Source organism: Amblyomma maculatum, chromosome 11, assembly GCF_055883805.1.
Source record: "Amblyomma maculatum isolate TAMU_Amacu chromosome 11, ASM5588380v1, whole genome shotgun sequence".
NCBI classification, from domain to species: Eukaryota; Metazoa; Arthropoda; class Arachnida; order Ixodida; family Ixodidae; genus Amblyomma; species Amblyomma maculatum.
Window position 1 is genome coordinate 160,089,160 of NC_139354.1, and position 26,391 is coordinate 160,115,550.

A 26,391-nucleotide genomic window follows, 5' to 3' on the forward strand; every position below is an offset into this window, starting at 1 on the left:
CACTGCTAAGCTAGCTTCACTAGCTAGGGTTCTAGCATTAAACGTTGCCAGGGTCAGTTTCCAATGGCGGCCTGTCCAGCGGAGCCAGACTTTCTTAGCACCCCCTGCTGCGTCACAGGTCTGACCGCCGCCGTGGTCAGTTGTTCCGCAGCCGCTGGTGACTGAGGGCCGGAGTTTTATGGAGCTTATCATAGGAGGTTGCGGCCAATTACTGCACCAGGGTGGCCAACTCCTGTTCTGGTGAGGGAGTGCGTTGCCCGAGGTGTTCACCGGCATCAGGTCGCACCCCAAACCTGTTTATGCAATTCCATCAACACGCGGATTTTTTAATTTTTTTTCTTTCATCCGGTGGAGAATTGCGCGGCACCGGGATTTGAACCCCGGTCCTCTTGCATGGGAGGCGGATGTTCTACCGCTACGCCACCGCTGCACTTCCACAGCATATTCTAATGGAATTTGATCCAGATCATACCTGAAAGGCCTTCTAGTTTTCTGAGTTTTCCTCAATCGAAGCTTAATTTTGGCAACAAGAAGCTGATGATCGGTGCCACAATCGGCCCCAGGCCTTGTTTTTACTGCTTGTATAGCGCTTCTCCATCTCTGCCGGCAAAGAATATAATCGATCTGATTCCTGTACAGACCGTCCGGTGAAGTCCATGTGTACAGGCGCCTCTTGTGCTGTTGAAAATGAGTATTCGCTATGGTCAGGTTGTTTTCTTGACAAAACTCTACTAGCCTCTGTCCAGCTTCATTTGACTCGCCAAGACCGAACTTGCCTACAATTCCGGATATTTCTTCACTCCCGACCTTAGCATTCCAGTCTCCAACGAGAAAAACGACGTCTGATGATGGGGTGCGGTCTAAAAGGCATTGCAGGTCCGCATAAAATCTCTCAACGTCAGCTTCTTCAGCAGTAGTGGTCGGTGCATAGACTTGGATAACTTGGAACATAGCAATATTGTAGCGCAAAACAAACAAGACGTGTTGTTCGGTCTTCTCGTGTGTCTTGTCTGTTTTGCGCTACAATATCGCTATGCCAAATTTGATCCGAAAAATCGAACTTTGGGACACCACGGGTCCGAAATATTGGTCATGAAAATGTACACACTCCCTCGTGACGGTTCCTGAATAAAGTCTGAAATGTCACTAAAGTCCGGATTATTCGAGTACGAAAATCGGTCAGCTACTGTATCGAGGCCTGCCAGCGCATGACATTCGTCGCTTCACTCTTTGCACAGCTGAAAAACACATTTGGGCTGCTTCTAGAATGGAAGAAATACATGCTGCTGGTCATCTTCGATTGAATATCACATCACACCATGCGAGAGCTTGACAGCATTGCAAAAAACACAGGCAGTTGTCACCAGACGAGACAAATCATCCACACCAAGCCACCAGCAGCAAAATGTTTTGCCCACCAGGCCGCCCCCTTCGCCCCTCTTCCGATACGTCATTTACGACGTAGGCCAGGAGAGGTCTATTGGGTGTATGTTCCTACATACAGAAGCGTACGAAACATCAGCTTTTTTTTCCAGTTAGCGAGAAGTAGTGTGGCTTTGCACTGCAATGATAGTAGGTGCAGTGAAGAATAAATCATGCTGAAGTTACGCTGCTGGCAGAGGAAAAGAACGAGTGAAAAAAAAATATCTACATGCCGGAAATGCCACACTCATGGCCGCGAGTAGGGACACTCTCATCACTTTTGGATAAACTATTAAAGGAGTATAGACATTATTTTTTGAAGCGTCGGAATGAATACAGTGAAAGCTCGTTAATTCGAACCTCGATAATTCGAATTTTCGGATAATTTGAACTAGCCTACTTTGTCCGGCCAAGCTCCATAGAGATATGTGTATAAAAAAAGCCGTTAATTCGAACGCGAGTCGGTTCCGTTACGGATAATTCGAATTACGCGCCGCCGCGTCTGGGTGGCTTGGCGCAAATCACGCGGAGAAAAAAAAAAAAAAAGCTTCCGCGATTGCAAGGCATATTGAGGCTGCGCACGTCCAAAACGGGGACAGAAGATGGAACCAGGTAAAACCATGGAAGAGTGGGTAAAACTTAAATGGTGCCATGACCGGCGCGGCAGCCTGCGGTGTTTGGAGGGAGGGGTGGGGGGAAGCGAACTTAGCCAAGTTCGCTTCGGAGGTGGGTGCAGTCGCTCAATACTCTTCAGTATATACATGCCAACACAACGCGGGGTGAAAATATGAACCTGTAGAAAGATTTGACAGATGGCGCAGCGTGTCTTAGCACGCCAGCTTTGCGCTCAGGGACGAAGGTCTGAAAGCATGATAGAGAATGCACCGGTACGTCATTGACACTGATGGGGGGGAAGCGCGAAAACGTACCGTACGTTCGTGACAGCGAAAGGGTTAACGCTTTGAAAAAAAACGTATTACTGCTATAGCCTCTAATCGGGTACAGTTTTGCGATGAGAAGTTAAAAGCATGAGAAAAAGGCACAGGCCTGTTAGCTGGTGGCTTGTATTTACATTGTTTATTCAAAGCCTTTTCGATTATAGCTCCTTTTAAATATATTAACATAGCATCTTTGCAGTGCGTTCTTAAAAAAAACGCCATGGTTTAACTCGACTTGCAATGCCGCATACACCTGTACATATACATACAGCATACATCTGTTGAGGGGCGTAGTCCCTCCTGAGGAGACTATGTGGACATGCGCTACCGTAGGAGGCGGCATAGTGAGCTGGTCACCAAGTAATAAAGGCGGTCGTGGTGTGAACCCTTGTCACACAATGAGACATACCCCTGCGCACTCCGATGGCCTTGGGGGATCGATCGCTGGACCCGCTCAGGGGTGTGCGGCTGGTATCCTCATTGTCCGACGAGTCCGACGACTCCCCCGTGAAAGGCATGGAGCGGATCTGGGATGCACGCTGCCAGGATGCCGAGAAATGCAGAGTAGAAAGACAGCATCAACAAAGCTAACTCAGCTTCAAAGCAGTTCCAGAAAGCAACTGAAAACACACTTGTAAGCATTTTCAATGAGAGTTCTGGTGAACACTAGCTGGACCGAGTTATAGTGGTGTTTCGCAGCAGCCTACGCGGCAGCTGAGACCTAAACAGCAGTTCAGTTCAACTAAGGTCGGGGGTCAGTTGAACAGAGGCTTGCCATTGTTGTTCATGCTATATATGTAAATGATTTTGGTCTAAAATGTGGTTATTTGCAGATGACTGCATCATTTATAGAGCACTCATTTGTGATCGTGACATTGAAAGCTATCAGGAAAATTGCAGAGTAGTGCATTAAATAGAAGATGAATCTGAATTCGTCCCAAATTGTTCATATGAGCTTTAGGAGAAAGAAAAATCTGGACGTGCACTCATATGTCACTAACAATAGGCCACAGAAACAAGTGTTTGAAAACAAATATATTTTACACCCGATTTGAACTGTCAATTATGTCCCAGCTAAAGCATGCAAAACCACCTCCACTAAAATGCAGGCCGTTTTTCAATGTCATGAGGAGACATTTTATACAAAACTTATGTGAAGTCAATTTCTGAGCACACATGTATGGTTTGAGAAACGCTACAGCTTGAGAGAGTGCAAAACATTAGAGAAATTTAGCTTGCCAGAAACATACTGGCGTAGACGTATCGCAGTCTGCTGGACCCCTCCTGCACACGCGCATTGACACGAGTGAGTGCAATAGCGGCCACTGTGCTTGCGTGGGAGGGGTACGGTAAACCGGTACGCGTCTACGTCAGTACGTCTCCGGCAAACTAAATCTCTCTACTGCCTTTCATTTTGTATCGAACCCACGCGAGTCTCGGTACAGTGCATCGTGTATGAAAGAAGCCCTCAAATGAGAATTGCTCGACCACGCAGAATGAAACTGCACTTGAAGCTTTTTCCCGCTATTTATTATTCAACTGTTCACGTTGAGCATGCAAAGTATTTGCAACAGCCTTTTTATAAACTTTAAGGTGCACGAAATTGCGGGCACCTTAAAGGCCGGAGGAAACTCTGGTGGAGGTTCGAAGCGATTCTGACGTGCAAATCGATCGTCCGATCCGGGTACAGGGGCGAAAGACCAATCGAACCATCTAGTAGCTGATTCCCTCTGAAATTTCCCTCAGCATAGCTGGCGCTCGATGAGAGAGCAGTCACACCTGGTAAAGCGAATGATTAGAGGCACTGGGGTCGAAACATCCTCAACCTATTCTCAAACTTTCAATGGGTGTACGGGAGGCCTTCTAGGTTGAGGCCTCCCGCTGCGATGAGAGTGCCACCTCATCGTTCTTGCAGATTCCGCAATGCAAGCTGCTTCTTGCTGTCATCTTCACATAGCTCCTTGTGAACAGTCGGCGGGCGGATGGGTGCTTTCGGGACAAGATCATGCCCTTCCCTGTAAACTTCGTAATTTTCTTCGAAGCCGGCCTGCAGAGCATCCAAACCTTCAGTGATCACCTCTTCCATGACAAGCGGACCAGCATCCGGCGATCCTCTTTGATACGTGTCAGCCATAACCGACACATTCATGCTTGGGTTCCTTGTGTCCAGCTAATGTACTGCAACTAATTTAAGGCAGATGAAAGCAGATGGGAGACAGACTCTTGCTTCTCGACGTTGGTGTCCTGACCCTGTTCGACGCCTTCCGCCATGCTGGCTGCCCCGGCGTCGTCTTCAGGCAGCGTTCCAGGCTGCGCAGTTCCCACCCGAGCTCGTGTAGCGCTGCCCGCACCGGAACACCAGCTGCCGGGCCACGCGCACCACTGCTCGGGACAGGGATCTTCTTCTTTTTCCTGCCTCTCCGCCCTTATGCATTCTACCAAATATGAACGCTGCGCGATAATTTATTCGCGCACAATTCGATTTCAAAATGTGCTGTTTTTGCAGCCTCAGTTCAGACTATTTCTGCAGGCAATACTGCGTTTGAGGCATCACAAACATTGTACTCGCTTTTCTGCCCGTTCCTCACGTGATCATGAAATGTTGAGGCCTTTTAGGTTATCACAAGCATATTATGTACTTTCTTTCCACCATCCAATGCATGTGCATTTGTCCAATACTGTATGTGATGTCACCGTTTTATAGACCGGTGACGTCGCTTCTGGACATGACACCAGCTTCGGTTCTGATTTGCTTTCAATTTCTTTCGATTTGAAAACAGTTCCACTTCGAATTTTGAAAAGTGTTTTTTTGTAATGTTCCACAGCGCAGCAAGAACACTAGGAACAGACACAAGCTTGCGTCGGAGTACGGACACACCAAAGAATGGAATGCAATCAATAACTCAGAATGATGAAAAAAACACCGGAGTTGCCCTTTAAGAAATTGAATAGGCTGATGAGAGAAGTCGTGGGTACCGCATCAAATGATGCTTTCTTTCCAATATTGTAAATGTCCACGTCTTTACATTTATTTTCTCTTTTTACTCTGACTGATGTACTTCTTATTGTACTCCCCCTGTAATGTCTTGGTGCTGTGGGTTCTTTGATAAATAAAATAAATAAACAAGATGGCAGTCAGCAGACGTGTCGCACTGGTCGAGTCGGCAGCATTTCCCAACCACAATGTGTTCTGAAATCACATGAAAGGTTGTTGTCTTGGCTATGTGGGCCAAACTTGCAACATTTCCTTTTACTAACCAAATGGTTGTGGCACCGGAGAAAAGACCATGAAGCAGCGAAGCCGAAAACATCTCAAATGTATTTTCTAGGCTCTGTGAGGTGCTCAGTTGCAATTCAATGTGCAAAATAAAATAATTAAAAAGATAAAATTTTTCCTGCCGCGCAGCGGTGGCGTAGCGGTAGAACATCCGCCTCGCATGCAAGAGGACCGGGGTTCAAATCCCGGTGCCGCGCAATTCTCCACTGGATGAGAAAAAAATAAAAAAAAAAAAAAAATCCGCGTGTCGATGGAATTGCATACACAGGTTTGGGGTGCGACCTGATGCCGATGAACACCTCTGGTAACGCACTCCCTCAACAGAACAGGAGTTGGCCACCCTGGTGCAGTGATTGGCCGCAACCTCCTATGATAAGCTCCATAAAACCCCGGCCCTCAGTCACCAGCGGCTGCGGAACAACTGACCACGGCGGCGGTCAGACCTGTGACGCAGCAGGGGGTGCTAAGAAAGCCTGGCTCCGCTGGACAGGCCGCCATTGGAAACTCACCCTGGCAACGTTTAATGCTAGAACCCTAGCTAGTGAAGCTAGTTTAGCAGTGCTGTTAGAGGAACTAGAGGGCATGAAATGGGATGTCATAGGGCTTAGTGAGGTTAGGAGGCCGAATGAGGCATATACAGTACTGAAGGATGGGCATGTACTGTGTTATCGAGGTTTACCAGAGAGGCGACAACTAGGAGTAGGTTTCCTTGTCAATAAGTATATAGCGGGTAATATAGATGAATTCTATAGCATTAATGAGAGGGTTGCAGGCACCGTAATTACGCCTAATAAGCGGTATAAACTGAAGGTTGTACAGGCCTATGCACCTACATCTAGTTATGATGACCAGGCAGTTGAAAGCTTCTATGAAGATGTAGAATCGGCAATGCGAAAAGTAAAGACGCAGTATACTGTACTAATGGGCGACTTCAATGCCAAGGTAGGGAAAAAACAGGCAGGAGACAAGGCAGTAGGTGACTATGGCATTGGTTCTAGGAATAGCAGGGGGGAGTTACTAGTCGAGTTTGCAGAGCGCAATAACTTACGAATCATGAATACCTTCTTCAACAAACGAAAGAACCGGAAATGGACATGGAAAAGTCCTAACGGAGAGACTAAAAATGAAATCGACTTCATAATGTGTTCAACCCCCGCCATTATGCAAGATGTAGAGGTAATCGAGAAAGTGCGATGCAGTGACCACAGGATGGTGAGGTCCCGAATTAGCCTAAATCTGAAGAAGGAACGCAACAGATTAGTAAGAAAGAAGTCAATCAACGAATTAGCGGTGAGGGGGAGGGCAGAAGAGTTCAGGATCTCGCTACAGAATAGGTATTCAGCTCTAACTGAGGAAGGCGACATTACCCTAGAGGCAAGGAACAATAATTTCAGAGATATCATCACTGAGTGTGCGGTAGAAGTAGGCGGTAGGATAGTTAGGGAGGATACCGGTAAGCTGTCTAAGGAGACGAAAGATTTGATTAAGAAACGCCAGAGTATGAAAGCTTCCAATCCAACAGACCAGATCGAATTGGCCGAGATATCGAAGCTAATCAATAAGCGCAAGGTGGCCGATATTAGGAAGTATAACATGGAGAAAATTGAGCATGCTGTAAAGAACGGGGGAAGCCTTTAAGCGGTAAACAAGAAATTGGGCATCGGCAAAAACCAGATGTATGCGATAAGGGACAAGACGGGCAACGTCATCACTAATATGGAAAATATAGTCAAAGTAGCCGAGGAGTTCTATACAGATCTCTACAGTAGCCAAAGTAGTCAGGACCGTAATGAGATTGGCGGTAGGGAAAAACAGTCAGACGTTCCACCAGTGACGAAGGACGAGGTCAAGAAAGCACTAGAAACTATGAAAAGGGGGAAATCAGCTGGAGAGGATCAGATAACTACAGATTTGCTGAAGGACGGGGGTGATATCGTGCTAGAAAAACTGGCCACCCTGTATACGCAGTGCCTGGTGTCATCGACGGTACCGGAACCATGGAAGAATGCAAACATTATCCTCATTCACAAGAAAGGGGACTCTAAGGACCTTAAAAATTACAGACCAATCAGCTTACTGTCTGTTACGTATAAGGTATTTACTAAGGTAATCACTAATAGAATCAGGACAACCTTAGACTGCAATCAAGCAAAGGATCAAGCAGGGTTTCGGAAACGGTACTCTACTATCGATCATATCCATACCATCAATCAGGTGATAGAAAAATGCTCGGAATATAACCAGCCCTTATACATAGCATTCATTGACTACGAAAAAGCATTTGACTCAGTTGAAACCTCGGCGGTGATGCAGGCATTGCGAAATCAGGGGGTAGACAAGCCGTACGTGAAAGTGCTGGAAGATATATATAGTGGCTGCACAGCAACCATAGTTCTGCATAAAGCAAGTAACAAAATTCCCATAAAGAAAGGTGTTAGGCAAGGAGACACAATCTCCCCAGTACTATTCACAGCTTGTTTAGAGGAAGTATTCAGAGACTTGGAATGGGAGCAGCTAGGGATAAGGGTAGATGGAGAATACCTCAGTAATCTGCGATTTGCTGATGACATTGCCTTGCTAAGCAACTCGGGGGATGAACTGCAAATAATGATTGATGACCTAGATAGGAAAAGTAGAAAGGCAGGCTTGAAAATCAATATGCAAAAGACTAAGGTGATGTTCAACAGCCTCGGGAAGGAACAGCAGTTTACATTAGGTAGCGAAATACTGGAAATAGTAGGCGAATATGTCTACTTAGGACAGGTAGTAACCGCAGATCCGGACCATGAAAAGGAAATAACAAGAAGAATAAGATTGGAATGGAGCGCATTTGGCAAGCACTCGCAGATTATGACTAGCAGCTTACCGGTATCGCTCAAGAGGAAAGTATACAACAGTTGCATCTTGCCTGTACTCACCTATGGGGCTGAAACGTGGAGGCTAACCAAGAGAGTTCTACTTAAGTTGAGGACAACCCAGAGGGCTATGGAACGAAAAATGGTAGGGGTAACATTAAGAGATAGAAAGCGTGCAGAGTGGGTCAGAGAAATAACTCAAGTTACCGACATTCTAGTAGAAATTAAGAAGAAGAAATGGACATGGGCAGGACATGTAGTGCGAAGAGAGGATAACCGATGGTCGCTGAGGGTAACAAACTGGATTCCAAGGGAAGGAAAGCGTAGCAGGGGGCGGCAGAAAGTTAGGTGGGCGGATGAGATTAAGAAGCTCGCAGGGGTCAAGTGGATGCAGCTAGCACAGGACCGGGTTAAGTGGAGAAATATGGGAGAGGCCTTCGCCCTGCAGTGGGTATAGTTAGGCTGATGATGATGATGATGATCAGGATTACAGATTCAGGGACTGAACTAAGTTCTTCACTTGGGAAGATAAACTGTCATTGAAATCAACGGCAGCAGCAACAGCCAGCTTTTTGTGAGAGAGATTCCTCTTTGCGGAGCTCAGAGGGAAATGGGGCTGGCACGACACTTAACGACAAGCATGTGCATGGCTTCGGTGCACTAATTTTTCACACAAAAGCATGCTATTAATGCTGTGAAGATGCGATCACCTGAGTGTGAACCCAGCTGCACTGCTGGTACAGCAGTCTGAGGGAAGCACTGTAAAGGGCTTTAGTGTCAAACACTTAAATATGTCTCCTATTTATGTCTCCTGAATAACCATTAATGTGAATAATATTCCACTAAAATATACCCCATACAGGCAGCTGTTACAACATTCTTCTACTGAATGACAGTCCATTGAAGCTCTATTCCGAAGAAGGGAATAATACTTGTCCCTGTATTATTGCCTTCTTCTACCAACTAGCCTGTATTGGCTCTCTTCCAGCTCTGTTGCATGTGATTATTATTAATGCATTTTCTGGCTCATGAGTGTGTGTCCACACAAAAAAGGATGATGGCAGTGTTAGAAGTCGAACCCTGGCCCAGATCATGCCTCGTGTGAAACTTCAACGCACTCCTGCTCGCTCTTTCTCTCCATCTGCGCCGCTCCTTCGCTTAACTCCGGTAAATAAGCCATACACACGTGCACCATGTGGCCAAGGTCCACTAGTGACCCACGAGGGGGAATCGTAATCTAAACATCCTAGAGATGTCTTCACGCAGCCTCCGCAGCCATGCGTGTTTTCATTCAGGGTTACTGCTGCCCTGAGTTTAAGCTCCATGCGTCTCACAGCACCCTTTTAGCACAAAAGAAGACGTACCCCCTTGACGGCGGCATACACCGGCACACTGAGCTCGGAGAAGGCACTGTGCAGACGGCTGCCTGGCAGGGTGCCCTCTAGGCTCGAGGCACCTGCAGAGAAAAGATGACATTCCATTTTGTACCATCGTTTCTGAATGGGGCACAAGAATCAAGCAACTTTGATTGTGGAAGCTCCCTTCTCAAACCCAGAGTCTACCGAGGACAAATGGTCCAGCACGATGCACAGGCGCACATTGAAGTCGGCCTCAATGGTACAACTAGCTAATCAAGAGTGTACAGGAGTGCATTATCATCAACAATGATGAGGTTGCCTTTATGTCTAGATGTGGAATCTCGGTTGTGTCTTCCCTTTTATCTCACTTCAACTGTAACAGAATGGAGCGAGAAATTCCTTGTTGTGCATTGGTTCCTGCATCGCCCTTATACTCGGCAAGATTCTTCTTGCTAAAGTAGACAAAACCATATAGCACAAGTCAGCTCGGTTAGATCTAAAGATCTGCAGGTACAAGCAGTTTAACCTGCAACAAAGCATTGTGAATGTTTTAAAGGTGTTTAAAAAAGTAGCCAAGATCCCAATTTTACAATCAAGATTCGAAAGGACAGCACACTTCAGTTTCTAGATTTATTGTTCTGCTTCCCACCTGGTCATGTCTGTCGGTCCTACCCCCTAAAGCCAAAAAAGCACTATTAAGCTACACATTTGTCCACTCCAAAGTTATTAAGGGCGCATTGCAGCTTCGTGCATTAAAATCCTGAGCGCATTCAATGGAAAAAAGTGTCAATACACAGGTCAGCAGGCCGACATCAAGCGGTTATCCGAAGCATGTAATCGTGCAGGCCTGTAGCAAGCTGTTAAAGTGGGTCAAGACCAAAACCCACTGTAGCAGAAAATCACAGAGTTGCTGTGATTCCAGATACATTATTAGTACTAAAAAAGCAAAATGCTGACCAAAGGTTTGGGTCAAAAAATACAGATGTTTCAACTTCTTGACCCACTTTAACAGCAGCAGCAAGCAAGTTCCAGTCATCGGAAGCCGAGGCAGTTGCAAGGATCATGGCAGCGGACCAGCAACGAGAGGCTGCAGGAAAAGCAGCGCTCCGGGAAGGAAGGCTGACCGGTCTCCGGTGAGCCACAACAAGGCAGTGACAGCAAGCACGGGACCAGCGGCGTGCGGCAGCTCATCGCAGAGTGCGGTGATGGTGGAGGCGGCGCCAACATCAGGGAGCCGATGATGTGGACCGACGCATTGAAACCATGAGTTTCCTCAGTCGCATTGTTCGCGCCTCTGTGTGTGTTCAAGCCGGTAGTGTTGTCGTATGTTAAACAATATGGCGAGCCAGCTAGAAACAGAGAAGGCGTGTTTAAAACAGCTTTGGCTCAGCTTGACAACGTAAATGGAGGAAAGGCACTTTTCTACAAGGGAACGCCTCGGGACGTAGAGTTAGAACTGAAGACAACAGTAGCAGAATGCCAAAAGCTGGAGCACAAGGCAGCTATGCTCAAACAGCTTAGAGGAGCCAGCGAGCTAGCACAGACGAAACGCTCCGACGATCTATTGCCAACGCTGGGAAACGACGTTCTGCAGGGACAGAGCAATGCGCCAAAGCACATAGCTCACGTGGGGGTAAGCGGCGCGACAGGAGGCAGCAACATCTGCCCAGTAGCAGGAGCCTTTGAAAAGAATGTCGCGGAATGCTGAGGCGCCCTAAACAATGCTGGTGTGGCAGGCGTCGAATTGGCGCAAGATTTAGAAGCAGACTCCACATATTTATTATTTTTTTTTATTGCGCAAGTTCGCCCTTTGGCGCAAAGGTTAAAATATATACAGTCGTGCCCCGTTAATATGACCCCCGTTAATATGGACGACCCGAATTGTGGACAGTTCTTCTGGGGACGAAACCTTTTCAATGTATTTATGCCTCGTTAATATGGAAACTCGCTGTCCGGACAATGGACAGGGGAAGAATGCACGCGCCCCACTTGGGCCCATGTATTTTTGTCTCATTAATATGGACAGTGCTTGAAAAAAAAGCAGAGGAGTCCGAACGCAAGTTAAAGAAGGGCCCGCCGCCCGCGAACCTACGCGACAGCCGATACGGCGGGATGCCTGAACGAGTCCTGTGGGGTTGGAAAGAACCAAAGCGGGCGTGTCGCCGTTCTAAGGGAAGGGGGAGGGGCGGGGGGAGAAGAACGTACACAGCAAACCGAGGGTCAGCGTAAGAAAGACCCCGAAAGGGGAGAACCAGGAGATTTCTGGGTGCAGCGGAAGTGCCGCCGCAGTCGGGAAAACAGCAACATGTGGTTGCAATAAATTCTGCTGAACGTGAACAGAGAGGCCGGTAAAAGCGTAAGAAAGAAATGACAGGAAGAAAGACAAGTGCCTACAGTGGCGGTGGGAACTGAAGTTTTCTTTCCCAAAGCGCAATGTGTGTTCCATGAAGCCGTTAACGCTTTTCGGTGAGAGTTAAGACACACTGACAAAGTAGAGCGACAAAAGAAAGGCGACGTACGAACACGCAACCGGGACCGGGCGTCCCGTCCTGGACGCGCTTCCCTCTCATGCTCCTGGTTTTCGTCCCTGTTGCGCTGCCGAACTGTCAAACTTTGCACACTAGGCGGTCCGTATGGCGGCTTCGCTTTGAGTCAACGATGCGGCCTTGACAAGGTCTGAGCCCTTCCTAGCCGTCGTTCTAAACTGTACTTCAGCTTGCAGTGTTTGTTTTATGGGAACACGTAAAACCGGCGCCAAGAAGATGGGATGTTCGATAGCCCTCTGCATAGCAGCTTGCCAACTTGACTCCCTTGCTTCCTTACAGAAACAGTGCAAGGCAAAAAAAGAATCAGAAGAACGGAAAGGCAGAAAGGTTAACTAGGCAAAAAAGTACAAAGCATCAGGAGCCTGTAACCCTCAACTTGAGTCTGGCTTTTGGCATGGCAGGAGTTAAACGCAAAAGAACAGCGCTGAACGTAGGCGCGAAGAAATCTGTGAATACAAGCGGCAAAAGCCATCTCAGCAATCCAAGCTGCGAGGGACTAGTATCGACAGCTCAGCTATTTCCTCGCCTCAGGAGAATCTCAAGCAGCTACTTAGCGGCTACTTTGCTCAGTGAAGAGGCCCTTTTGGAAGTGGCGGTAGTAGTGTAGAGAATCAGACGCTGATTCATCGGCCAGTGAGGAGTTCGTGCTCGAAAGTTCGACCAACACAAAGCCCAACATCACGGGTGTCATGGTAAACGAGTCGCTTCAAACTGCACTACAATTTTTTGAAGACAACAATGACAAGGATAATGCACTCAAAATTGCCGGTGTTCTGTGAAATTTTGAGTCCAGTGCACACCGTTATGTACAAAAGCAGTCGTTAATTACAATTCTCTTTTCTCAATAAAATCCTTTTTGTTTTTATTCATGACTCGTTATTATGGATGACTCGCTTTATAGACAGTTTTAGTCGGGAACCAAAGTGTCCATATTAACGAGGCACGACTGTATATTGATACTGCACCAGGGTGGCCAACTCCTGTTCTGGTGAGGGAGTGCGTTGCTGGAGGTGTTCACCGGCATCAGGTCGCACCCCAAGCCTGTTTATGCAATTCCATCGACACGCGGATTTTTTTTTTTTCATCTGGTGGAGGATAGCGCGACACCGGGATTGGCCACAACCTCCTATGATAAGCTCCATAAAACCCCGGCCCTCAGTCACCAGTGGCTGCGGAACAACTGACCACGGCGGCGGTCAGACCTGTGACGCAGCAGGGGGTGCTAACAATGCCTGACTCCGCTGGACAGGCCGCCTTTGGAAACTGACCATGGCAACGTTTAATGCTAGAACCCTAGCTAGTGAAGCTAGTTTAGCAGTGCCGTTAGAGGAACTAGAGGGCATGAAATGGGATGTCATAGGGCTTAGTGAGGTTAGGAGGCCGAATGAGGCATATACTGTACTGAAGGATGGGCATGTACTGTGTTATAGAGGTTTACCAGAGAGGCGACAACTAGGAGTAGGTTTCCTTGTCAATAAGTATATAGCGGGTAATATAGATGAATTCTATAGTATTAATGAGAGGGTTGCTGGCATCGTAATTAGGCTTAATAAGCGGTATAAACTGAAGGTTGTACAGGCCTATGCACCTACATCTAGTTATGATGACCAGGCAGTTGAAAGCTTCTATGAAGATGTAGAATCGGCAATGCGAAAAGTAAAGACGCAGTATACTGTACTAATGGGCGACTTCAATGCCAAGGTAGGGAAAAAACAGGCAGGAGACAAGGCAGTAGGTGACTATGGCATTGGTTCTAGGAATAGCAGGGGGAGTTACTAGTCGAGTTTGCAGAGCGCAATAACTTACGAATCATGAATACCTTCTTCAACAAACGGAAGAACCGGAAATGGACATGGAAAAGTCCTAATGGAGAGACTAAAAATGAAATCGACTTCATAATGTGTTCAACCCCCGCCATTATGCAAGATGTAGAGGTAATCGGGAAAGTGCGATGCAGTGACCACAGGATGGTGAGGTCCCGAATTAGCCTAAATCTGAAGAAGGAACGCAACAGATTAGTAAGAAAGAAGTCAATCAACGAATTAGCGGTGAGGGGGAGGGCAGAAGAGTTCAGGATCTCGCTACAGAATAGGTATTCAGCTCTAACTGAGGAAGGCGACATTACCCTAGAGGCAAGGAACAATAATTTCAGAGATATCGTCACTGAGTGTGCGGTAGAAGTAGGCGGTAGGATAGTTAGGGAGGATACCGGTAAGCTGTCTAAGGAGACGAAAGATTTGATTAAGAAACGCCAGAGTATTAAAGCTTCCAATCCAACAGACCAGATCGACCTGACCGAGATATCAAAGCTAATCAATAAGCGCAAGGTGGCCGATATAAGGAAGTACAACAGAAAAAATTGAGCATGCTGTAAAGAATGGGGGAAGCCTTAAAGCGGTAAAGAAGAAATTGGGCATAGGCAAAAACCAGATGTATGCGATAAGGGACAAGGCGGGCAACGTCATCACTAATATGGACAAGATAGTCAAAGTAGCCGAGGAGTTCTATACAGATCTCTACAGTAGCCAAAGTAGTCAGGACCGTAATGAGATTGGCGGTAGGGAAAAACAGTCAGACGTTCCACCAGTGACGAAGTACGAGGTCAAGAAAGAATTAAAAACTATGAAAAGGGGGAAATCAGCTGGAGAGGATCAGATAACTACAGATTTGCTGAAGGACAGGGGGGATATCGTGCTAGAAAAACTGGCCACCCTGTAAACGCAGTGCCTGGTGTCATTAACGGTACAGGAACCATGGAAGAATGCAAACATTATCCTCATTCATAAGAAAGGGGACTCTAAGGACCTTAAAAATTACAGACCAATCAGCTTACTGTCTGTTACGTATAAGGTACTTACTATTTAAAGGAACAGCATTTTACATTAGGTAGCAAAGTACAGGAAGTAGTAGGCGAATATGTCTACTTAGGACAGGTAGTAACTGCAGATCCGGACCATGAAAAGGAAATAACAAGAATAAGATTTGGATGGAGCGCATTTGGCAAGCACTTGCAGATTATGACCAGCAGCTTACCGGTATCGCTAAAGAGGAAAGTATACATACAACAGTTGCATTTTACCTGTACTCACCTATGGGGCTGAAACGTGGAGGCTAACCAAGAGTGTTCTACTTAAGTTGAGGACAACCCAGAGGGCTATGGAACGAAAAATGGTAGGGGTAACATTAATAGATAGGAAGCGTGAAGAGTGGGTCAAAGAAATAACTTAAGTTACCGACATTCTAGTGGAAATTAAGAAGAAGAAATGGGCATGGGCAGGACATGTAGTGCGAAGAGAGGATAACCGATGGTCGCTTGAGGTAACCAACTGGATTCCTAGGGAAGGAAAGCGTAGCAGGGGGCGGCAGAAAGTTAGGTGGGCGGCAGAAAGTTAGGTGGGCGGATGAGGTTAAGAAGTTTGCAGGGATCAAGTGGATGCAGCTAGCACAGAACCGGGTTAAGTGGAGAAATATGGGAGAGGCCTTCGCCCTTCTGTGGGTATAGTCAGGCTGATGATGATGATGATGAGCCCTCAAAGTGGGAGATGTGACAGCATTGGGAATACCAGATGGCGCGTGCTGTCTCGACCCCGCAGTCGCAGGTGAGACGCCTGTTCATGCAAGCGCACAATGGAATGTGGTGACGAACACTTAACAAAAGTGGTGCACTCATGGCGACAATCGAGATGGTCCATGCAAGACCGCCTGACCACTCTTTTCTTCTCTCTCTTTTTTTTTTGTAACGCCGCTAAGTCAGGTGAATGGCCAGGTGCACCGCCATGATCACGGACAGGTGCACCGCGGAACGTAGAAAGGACATGAGCTTAGGAGTTTTGATTTTCCTTCTTTTTTTATCCATGGAGAGAGAGTTTTTAGTCCTGTTAAGGTTGAAGTGGGTGTTGTACGTCACGACGAACCCATCATGTGGTGATTGGACGTTGTGCAAATTAGGGCTAGACCTCAAAGGGGTAAAACCGAGCCCGAGGGCCCAGTCCGGCGTTCTGGGCTAGAGTCTGATGCTCTGCATCGTCGGGCCGAGGTGGGAATATTTCCCAGCTAGCCAGTTCCACTTTGCACCTCTGTTGTAAATGTTGTTGTTGTAAATACTGTGTGTATAAATTTTTAGTTATTCTTCTTACAAACTCCTGTCTTCAAGTCTTCACTTCATACTGTCCCCGACGGGGTGCCTCTGGCGCAAGGAACCTCCGCTGCAACTCACATACCATATCTGACGGCGCACCCCTGATGCACGGGGTAAAAAAAAACAACTACGAAACTTCACTAGGGCGTAATCTGTTCTGAAGAGCACAAAAGGGCAAAAATTGCAGAAAAAAGAAAAAATCCTGTGCACCATCAAGCACAAAGTTCCTTTTGTAATAAGGGAGTAATTACTCATTGACATCCACCCAAGCGCAGCCACACAACGAAAGAAAGCTATTTATTACAAATTTACTCCAACTTGGGGGATTCCCCACCTTCCTTCACTATTGATGTTGCATGCCACCATGAAATTCTCTGTAAAAACTTTGCACTTTCCAGAAGAACGAATATACTGATTGCCTGTTATCACCCACCAGATTGTGATATCTCTTCTACTAACGATCTGCACTTGGTCCTTCTTGATTTGAATTTTCGCTTTCCTGATGCCAATTAATATTCTTTGTGCCGATTTTAGCTTTCCCGATATTGATTGGATGAGTTTATCTGCATCCTCCCACCATTCCAATGATTTTATTGACCTCACTCTTATGCTCAAATATGCCCAAACTGTAAGCATGCCAACTCGTGATATATCACCCTGGATCTAGTATTTTCCACCAATCCCGATTTGATACAGTCAATGCAATATGTCAGTAGTGTGAGTGATCACAAAATGCTCCTATTTGACTTATCTTTCAACATTCCAGTCCAACAGAAATCTATAAAACACACACGTGACTACAAGCAGGCCGACGTATCTGGTTTCAACAGAGGGTAAGAAATAATGTTACGGTATGCAGTCACAGACGACGAAGTGCTGGACTCGGTGAAGAACGAAGATGCTGAAGCTAGGCTCTGGACGGTCCTGCGAGTGTGCCCCTGACGGCGAACTGTTGTGGCTACGACCTCGTAACTTCGTGTTGTGCCTCGTAACATCTTGGTGGAGCGTGCAGGGTACGACACCAATACTACAATCTGGATCTCCGCAGTGGTCGCCAGCTTGGTGCTAGCACTATGCAGTCCGACGCAGCCCCTTCTACAGCGGCATAACCAGCGCCCACTGTCGTCGTGGCACAGCCTCGTGATCCAGGCACCTTATGCGGCACCAATGACGTCGACATCGAAGACTGGCTCGCTATGTAAGAGCGAGTCAGTAAGCACGAACGATGCGACACAACATTGATGCTTGTGATACGTCATTTTCTACCTTGCTGGTACGGCGTGGGTCTGGTTTGAGACGCACGAAGAAGATCTGACATCCTGGGACATATGCAAAGAGAAGCTTCGGGATCTCTGGCAAGCAGACCAGACGCAGGCTCGGCGCTAAAAAGGACCTAGCATCGCGAGCACAATCGTCGACAGAATCATATCTGTCGTATATACAAGTCGTACTAGCTCTATCTAAGCAGTGATCCCCTTCATGGATCACTGCCTTGTCGAGGCGGAGGGGCTTGCGAAACTCGATGAAGTCGTGAGCTCTGCTGTGTAGGGCCACCCAAGATAGACAGGTCACGGCAGAGAGTTCTGACAAAATGTGATTCACTGGAGAAGGTAATGGCAACCCACTCCAGTATTTCCTGCCAAGAAAACCTTATGGCCAGTCACAATACCATTATCGATAGGGCGCCGGAAGATGAGCCCCCCAGGTTGGAAGGCATCCCACATGTTACTGGGGATGAACAAAGGGCGATTCCTAGTAGCTCCAGGACGAATGAAGCGGCTGGGCTAAAGCCAAAAGGACGCTCAGTTGTGGATGTGTCGGGAAGCGACCGAAAAGTCCGATGTTGCAAGGAGATATATCACATAGCAACATGGAATATAAGATCTATGACGCAAGGTAAACTGGATATCGTCAAGCGAGAAATGGACAGATTGAACATTGATATCTTGGGTATCAGCGAGCTCAAGTGGACTGGAATGGGAGAATTTAACTCCGGCGACCATTATGTCTTTTATTGTGGGCACGAATCCGAGAAGGAATGGGGTCGCTTTCATAGTAAACAGAAGAATGGGCAAAGCAGTGCTAGGGTACAACCCCAAAAACGACCGAATGATTTCACTTCGGATCCAAGGTCACCCTTTCAACATAACAGTTATCCAAGTCTATGCACCGACCACTGCTGCTGAAGAAGCTGACGTTGAGAGATTTTAATGCGGACCTACAATGCCTTTTAGACCGCACCCCATCATCAGACGTCGTTTTTCTCATAGGAGACTGGAATGCTAAGGTCGGGAGTGAAGAAATATCCGGAATTACAGGCAAGTTCGGTCTTGGTGAGCCAAATGAAGCTGGGCAGAGGCTAGTAGAGTTCTGTCAAGAAAACAACCTGACCATAGCGAATACTCATTTTCAACAGCACAAGAGGCGCCTGTACACATGGATTTCACCGGACGGTCTGTACAGGAATCAGATCGATTATATTATTTGCCGGCAGAGATGGAGAAGCGCTATACAAGCAGTAAAAACAAGGCCTGGGGCCGATTGTGGCACCGATCATCAGCTTCTTGTTGCCAAAATTAAGCTTCGATTGAGGAAAACGCAGAAAACTAGAAGGCCTTTCAGGTATGATCTGGATCAGATTCCATTAGAATATGCTGTGGAAGTGAGGAATCGATTTCAAGAATTAGATCTAGAAGACAAAGAGCCCGAAGAGATGTGGACTGATGTTCGTGATATAATACAAGAAGTTGCTACTAAGATAGTTCCAAAGCAAAAGAAATGCAAAAAAGCAAACTGGTTATCTGAAGAGGCTTTGTAAATAGCTGAGGAAAGGAGGATGGCAAAAGGTATGGGGGAAAGAGAAAGATACAAGGCTCTCAATGCGGATTTTCAGAAAATAGCAAGGAGAGATAAGAATGCCTTCCTGAACATACAGTGTCAAGCAGTTGAGGACAACAGCCAATTAAGGAACACAAGAGCTATGTATAAGACAATCAAAGATATCAAAGGAAGCTTCTGTGCTAAGCTGGGCGTGATAAAGGACAAACGAGGCAAGGACCTCACTGAAGCCTCAGAGATAAAGAAGAGGTGGCAGGAATACACAGAAGAACTGTACAAGAAGGACCAAGATGTGCAAACCCAACATAGGACGGTTGTGATTAGGATTTTTTAGGACTGCTGCAGCTGAGGCTCTAAGGGAGCACTTCAGGTGAGGGGTCAAAGGAAGTACCTTTGAAAGACAAACAGAACCACCTTTGCAGGCTGCGAGGTTCGAAACTGGGTTTGGGCCCACTGCGGAGGAAGGGCGCGCAGCGGGGTTTACGGAGCTTCTCCACGCACACCCCTGGAAAAGCCGAGCGCCAGGCCGGGGGACGCTTGTACCCATTTTTACCGGTGGGTGTCCGGCGGTGGGTTTCGAACTAACCACCTCCCGCAGCCGAGACGGGCGCTCTAACCAAATCTGCGATTTGCTGATGACATTGCCTTGCTAAGCAACTCGGGAGATGAACTGCAAATAATGATTGATGACCTAGACAGGAAAAGTAGAAAGGTAGGCTTGAAAATCAATATGCAGAAGACTAAGGTAATGTTCAACAGCCTCGGGAAGGAACAGGAGTTTACATTAGGTAGCGAAATACTGGAAGTAGTAGGCGAATATATCTACTTAGGACAGGTAGTAACCGCAGATCCGGACCATGAAAAGGAAATAACAAGAAGAATAAGATTGGGATGGAGCGCATTTGGCAAGCACTCGCAGATTATGACTAGCAGCTTACCGGTATCGCTCAAGAGGAAAGTATACAACAGTTGCATCTTGCCTGTACTCACCTATGGGGCTGAAACGTGGAGGCTAACCAAGAGAGTTCTACTTAAGTTGAGGACAACCCAGAGGGCTATGGAACGAAAAATGGTAGGGGTAACATTAAGAGATAGAAAGCGTGCAGAGTGGGTCAGAGAAATAACTCAAGTTAACGACATTCTAGTGGAAATTAAGAAGAAGAAATGGACATGAGCAGGACATGTAGTGCGAAGAGAGGATAACCGATGGTCGCTGAGGGTAACAAACTGGATTCCAAGGGAAGGAAAGCGTAGCAGGGGGCGGCAGAAAGTTAGGTGGGCGGATGAGATTAAGAAGTTCGCAGGGGTCAAGTGGATGCAGCTAGCACAGAACCGGGTTAAGTGGAGAGATATGGGAGAGGCCTTCGCCCTGCAGTGGGTATAATCAGGCTGATGATGATGATTACTGATCTCGAGCCGGGCATCCTGAAGAGTGAAGTTGAATGGGCCTTAGCCAGCCTTGCTAAGAACAAAGCTAGCGGAATTGATGGTATTCCAGCTGAGTTGCTTCAAAACCTCAACCATGACGCTGTTAACACACTGCATACATTATGTCAGAAGATTTGGACAACCCTGCAGTGGCCACAGGATTGGAGGAGGTCAGTTTACATCCCCATTCCAAAGAAAGGCAGTGCCAAAGATTGTTCCAACTACCGCACGATTGCGCTTATTTCTCATGCTAGCAAGGTGATGTTAAAAATCCTGCAAGGTAGGCTGCAGCAGTATGTGGATCGGGAGCTTCCGGACGTGCAAGCTGGGTTTCGCAAGGGCAGAGGAACTAGAGACCAAATTGCCAACCTTCGCTGGATCATGGAAAAAGCAAGAGAGTTCCAGAAACCCATCTACTTCTGCTTTATTGATTATGCGAAAGCATTTGACTGCGTAGATCACAGCAGATTGTGGCAAGCTCTCCAAGAGATGGGAGTTCCAATTCACCTCATCTGTCTCCTCAGGAACTTGTATGAAGGGCAAGAGGCCACAGTCACAACTGGGCATGGTCTTACTGATTGGTTTCCGATTGAGAAAGTGGTGAGGCAAGGTTGCATACTGTCGCCCTGCCTGTTTAACCTATATGCAGAGTGCATCATGAGGAAGGCCGGTCTGGACGAGTCTTCAGCTGGAGTGAAGATTGCTGGAAAACGTATCAACAACCTTAGATATGCAGATGATACCACTTTAATGGCAGAAAGTGAAGTGGAACTCAAGAGACTTCTGATGCGCGTACAAGATGAGAGTGAGAAGTTTGGGCTTAAACTGAACATTAAAAAGACGAAGATCATGGCGTCTTGCCCTATCAAGTCCTGGAGCATCAATGGACAAGAAGTGGAAGCTGTGACAGATTTTCTGTTCTTGGGCACCAAGATTACCTCGGAAGGAGACTGCAGCCATGAAATTAGGAGACGCCTGCTTCTGGGAAAGAGAGCAATGGTTAGCCTTGACCGCCTAGTAAAGAGCAGAGACATTAGTCTGCCAACCAAGATCCGTATAACCCGTGCTATGGTCTTTCCAGTTGTGATGTATGGATGCGAGAGTTGGACTGTGAAAAAGGCTGACCGCCGAAGAATTGACGCGTTTGAATTGTGGTGCTGGCGAAGACTCTTAAGAGTTCCTTGGACTGCCAGAAGATCAAATCAGTCGATATTGTCGACCATAAACCCTGACTGCTCATTGGAGGGTCAAATTCTAAAGTTAAAGCTCAGCTACTTTGGCCATCTGATGAGAAGAGAGGAGTCGCTGGAGAAAGGTTTGATGTTGGGAAAGGTTGAGTGTCGCCGGAGAAGGGGTAGGCAGCGAATGCGATGGTTAGATGGCATTCTCGAGGCATTGCAGATGAAGCTATGTGATGTTAAGAAGATAGTGAGAGACCGGAAAGCGTGGCGTGACATGTTCCATAGGGTCACGAAGAGTCGGACACGACTAAACACCTGAACTGAACTGAACTGAACTAGCTCTATGCTGCAAAGTGAACAGCGTCATGCCCGAGTGTGACAAGGTGGGCCATATCTTAAAGGGAATTGCTGACGACGCTTTTAATCTTCTCTTTTGCAAAGACTGTATGACAATCGACTCCATCCTCGAGGTGTGTCGGCGGTTTGAGCAAGCTAAACATCACCGTATTGCTCCTCGTTTTGCCCACTTGCCAAACACGGTTGCTATGTTTTCATGCGAGGATCTGCCGACACTGCAGCAGCCGTCCCATCAGCCAAACTTGACCAGTATCGTTCACAGAGAGCTGGAGGCAATGGGCCCCGTCACATTCACACCTCAGCCGGCGAACGCTACTATAGCACTTATCCAAGCTCAAAAACATTGTCACACTCGTCTCTTCATCAGCTGTTCGTGTCACCGACGGAGGTGTAGCTGCCGTCGTGGAACTGTGCACTGCGCGCGTGAGCATTTGTGGTCAAACTACCCCTGTGCTCTTCAATGTAATCGACCGCTGCCCTCACGATGTGATCCTTGGCATCGACTTCTTGACGGCCCACTCTGCCCTGAGTGATTATTCAAGTGGCCTCCTTCGTTTAGACCTGCCTTCTTGCTCCGACCACAAAGATATCAAGCCATGCCTCCACTCCGTCGAGTTTGTTCACTTACTGCCCGAAGCAGCCATGTATGTTCCTCTGGCCCCGTTTCCTGCTGTTCCTGATGGTACGTACGTCACTTGTCCAATCACCGATGTTGTTCTCCACCGTAACGTCCTTCTCCCTCACACTGTCGTAACCGTCACGGATAACAGAACCTATGTTTCCGTCCTTAACATCGGCCGATCCGTCCAAGTTTTGCCCCATGGCATTGCACTCACTGACTTGTTTCCCTTAGTTGACTGCGAAGTTTCTGCCCACAAGCCTGTGCCTCTTTCTGAGTCCACCGTATCAGTTTCTCGCTCGACCCTTTTTCTCCCATGATAGCAGCGGATTTGACACCTGAGCAAGCCAGTGCTCTCTCCGACCTTTTGCTTTCGTACAGCAACATATTTGATTTTGGAGACCGACCTTTGGGCCAGACATCTGTTGTTACCCGTCACATCAATACTGGTGATGCCAGCCCCATTCACCGAAGGCCTTATCGAGTCTCCCTTGCTGAGCACCATGTGATACAGAAACAGGTCGACAAGACGCTGACAAACAATATTATTGAGCCTTCCTGCAGTCCCTGGGCATCCCCTGCCGTTTTAGTCAAAAAGAAAGATCAAACTTGGAGATTCTGTGTCGATTATCGCCACCTCAATTAGATAACTAAAAAAAGACGTTTATCCGCTCCCGAGAATTGACTATGCCCTCGACTGCTTGCATGGTGCCAGCTATTTTTCTTCGATCGACATGCGTTCCGGCTACTGGCTGTCGACGAACGGGATCGAGAGAAAACCGCATTTGTCACCCCTGACAGACTATACCAATTCAAGGTCATGCCATTTGGGCTCTGTAATGCTCCTGCGACCTTCAAGCGCATGATGGACTCGCTTCTCCGTGGCTTCAAGTGGACAACGTGCTTATGCTACTTAGATGACATTGTCGTTTTCTCTCCCATGTTCACAAGTCACCTTCAATGGCTTTCTCAATACTGGCCGTCTTCCGCCGCGCTGGTCTTCAACTCAATGCAAAAAAATGCAGCTTCGGCCGCCGCTAAACCAAAATCCTGGGACATTTGGTTGACGCAAATAGTGTCCAGCCCGACCCTGATAAAGTTTGCACAGTCCGCGAGTTCCCTACACCACGTAATACAAGTGATGTGAGTTTTCTCGGGCTCTGCTCCTACTTCCATCACTTCATTCGGAACTTTGCCGACCTAGCACGTCCCCTCACCTCCCTTCTGCAGAAAAACGTGAATTTCTCGTGGAGCCGTGAGCCAGCTCAGGCCTTCACGACGCTCATTTCCGCCCTCACCTGTCCTCCTGTCCTGGCGCACTTGGACCCGTCTGCACGTACAAAACTGCGCACTGACACTAGTGGACATTTTATTGGTGCCATCCTACTACCCTCCTCCATCCTACTACCCTCGTGGAGCCGTGAGCAAGCTCAGGCCTTCACGACGCTCACCGCTCCTCCTGTCCTGGTGCACTTGAACCCTTCTGCACCTACAGAACTGTGCACTGACGGACATAGTATTGGCACCATCCTACTACCCTCCTGGCTCCCTCGTACTCCTCTGGCTCCCATCGCGACATGTAGGCATGTGAAGAACAGTGAAGAACGAAGACACTGAAGCTAGGCTCTGGATGATCCTGCGAGTGTGTCCCTGACAGCAAACTGTTGCGGCTACGACCTCGTAACCTCGTGTTGTGCCTCGTAACAATATTTTGTCATTCCTTTCGTGAAACTCTCTAAAATCTGAGAACAAAAACAAGTTGTTATACAAGCACAGACTCTTATCACTGATTCGTAAGTATGTCCCTCTCGTTACCATTAGAGGCAATAGAAAAAAACTGTGGCATTTGAAAGCTTTGAGAAAGCTATCCCGAAAGAAAAAACGCCTTTTTCGTGCTGCGAAGACATCACATTCTGAACTGAAATGAGAAAATTATTTTACTTAATTTAATACACAAAGCTTTTGAAACAATTGAAGAAGGTTCATCACCAGGACCTATTCTGCATTCGCCGTACCAACCCCCCATATTTTGCAATATACTTGCTCCTACGCATAGTAAAAGCCGTAACATTCCCTTATTTAATCACAACAGCTCCCCAGTGCCGACTGATCAGTGTTCCGATGTCATAAATTCATACCTCTCTTCTATTTTCACGCGTGAACCTATTCTGAACACACCCACCCTACCTCCTTAGACTTCGCTCAGATGCCCCCCATTCATATTAATTCTGAAGGAATTGCAAAATTGATCGAAAATTTAAGCTTTCAAGTAGCCCTGGCCCTGACAATATCCCTGCAAAGGTGCCTAAATCCACCAAAGTTATTTCCAGTCTTATCTTAGAAATCATATTCTCCCAGTCCTTAGCTAGCAGTTCGATTCCAGATGACTGGAAACTAAGTAGAGTATCCCCATGTTCAAAACAAGAAACCACTCCGATCCATCCAATTATCACCGATTTCATTAACTTGCACAGCCTGTAAGATCGTGGAACCAAGTTAGAAGCCACCTTGATAATAACTCATGTTTCTTTAAGAATCAGCATGGCTTCCGCCCCGGTCTTTCATGCAAGACACAACTCTCTAAATTCACTATTGACCTTCACTTTAACCTTGACTCATCTTTGCAAACCGACACCATATTCCTGGACTGCTCCAAAAGATTCAAAAGACTGACTTTACCCTGGATTAACGTTTCCTCACAAACCGGCTTCACAGTCATTGAAAACCATCATTCCGCCACTCCTGAGGTAATCTCGGGCGTGCCGCAAGGATCCGTGCTTCAGCCACTGCTATTCCTTATCTTTATAAATGACCTCCCTTCTGGCATAGCATCATCCATCATCTGTTCGTCGTCGACTGCGTGTTATACCATCACATTACATTTCTTCTCATGATGACTAAGTAACCCTTCAGAACGACTTACGCAGTATTGAAACCTGATTCTCAGCAGGCTGGATGATAAAACTGAAGTTAACCGAATGCAAATTCATGCAGGTCTCATGTAAACCTCCTAACATTTCCTATACATCTTCACTAAGGCAACTTTCATATCACAAGTTGAATCTCACAGGTATCTCAGCGTCCTAATCAGCAATAAACTAACATGGAATGAGCCTATCACAAAACTAGCTGCTGATACTTCGAGAACTCCGGGCTTCATTAGAAGGCCACTATCACTGTCAACGCCATCATTCGCAAACTTGCGTACGAAACTTTCATTCACCCAAACTCGAATACGCATCCGTAATTTGGTCTCCTCATCAGATGTACTTAATTAGTGAAATTGAATCCATCCAAAATCGCACTGACCGTTTTATATCTTCAAATTAGACTTTTGCTTCAGCATTAGCAGTATTAAGACATCTCTCGGTATCAGTCCACTAGCCCTAAGACGCAACATTTCTCGCCTATGCTTGTTCCATAAACTGCACCGC

The 26,391-nt window shown here is 47.0% G+C and overlaps 1 protein-coding gene across 5 annotated transcripts in view; it reads right to left on the bottom strand.

Annotated features, from left to right (window-relative positions):
* LOC146175281 (uncharacterized protein CG43867) overlaps positions 1–26,391 on the bottom strand; it is a 429,718-nt gene that overhangs the window by 287,146 nt on the left and 116,181 nt on the right. For all 5 annotated transcript variants that reach the window (XM_084584707.1, XM_084584708.1, XM_084584706.1 and 2 more), the window contains exons 7-8: positions 9,857–9,948; positions 2,770–2,899 (exon numbers count right to left, since the gene is read on the bottom strand). In XM_084584707.1, the coding sequence (XP_084440833.1) occupies positions 2,770–2,899; positions 9,857–9,948 (222 nt within the window). The remainder of the gene's footprint in view (positions 1–2,769; positions 2,900–9,856; positions 9,949–26,391) is intronic.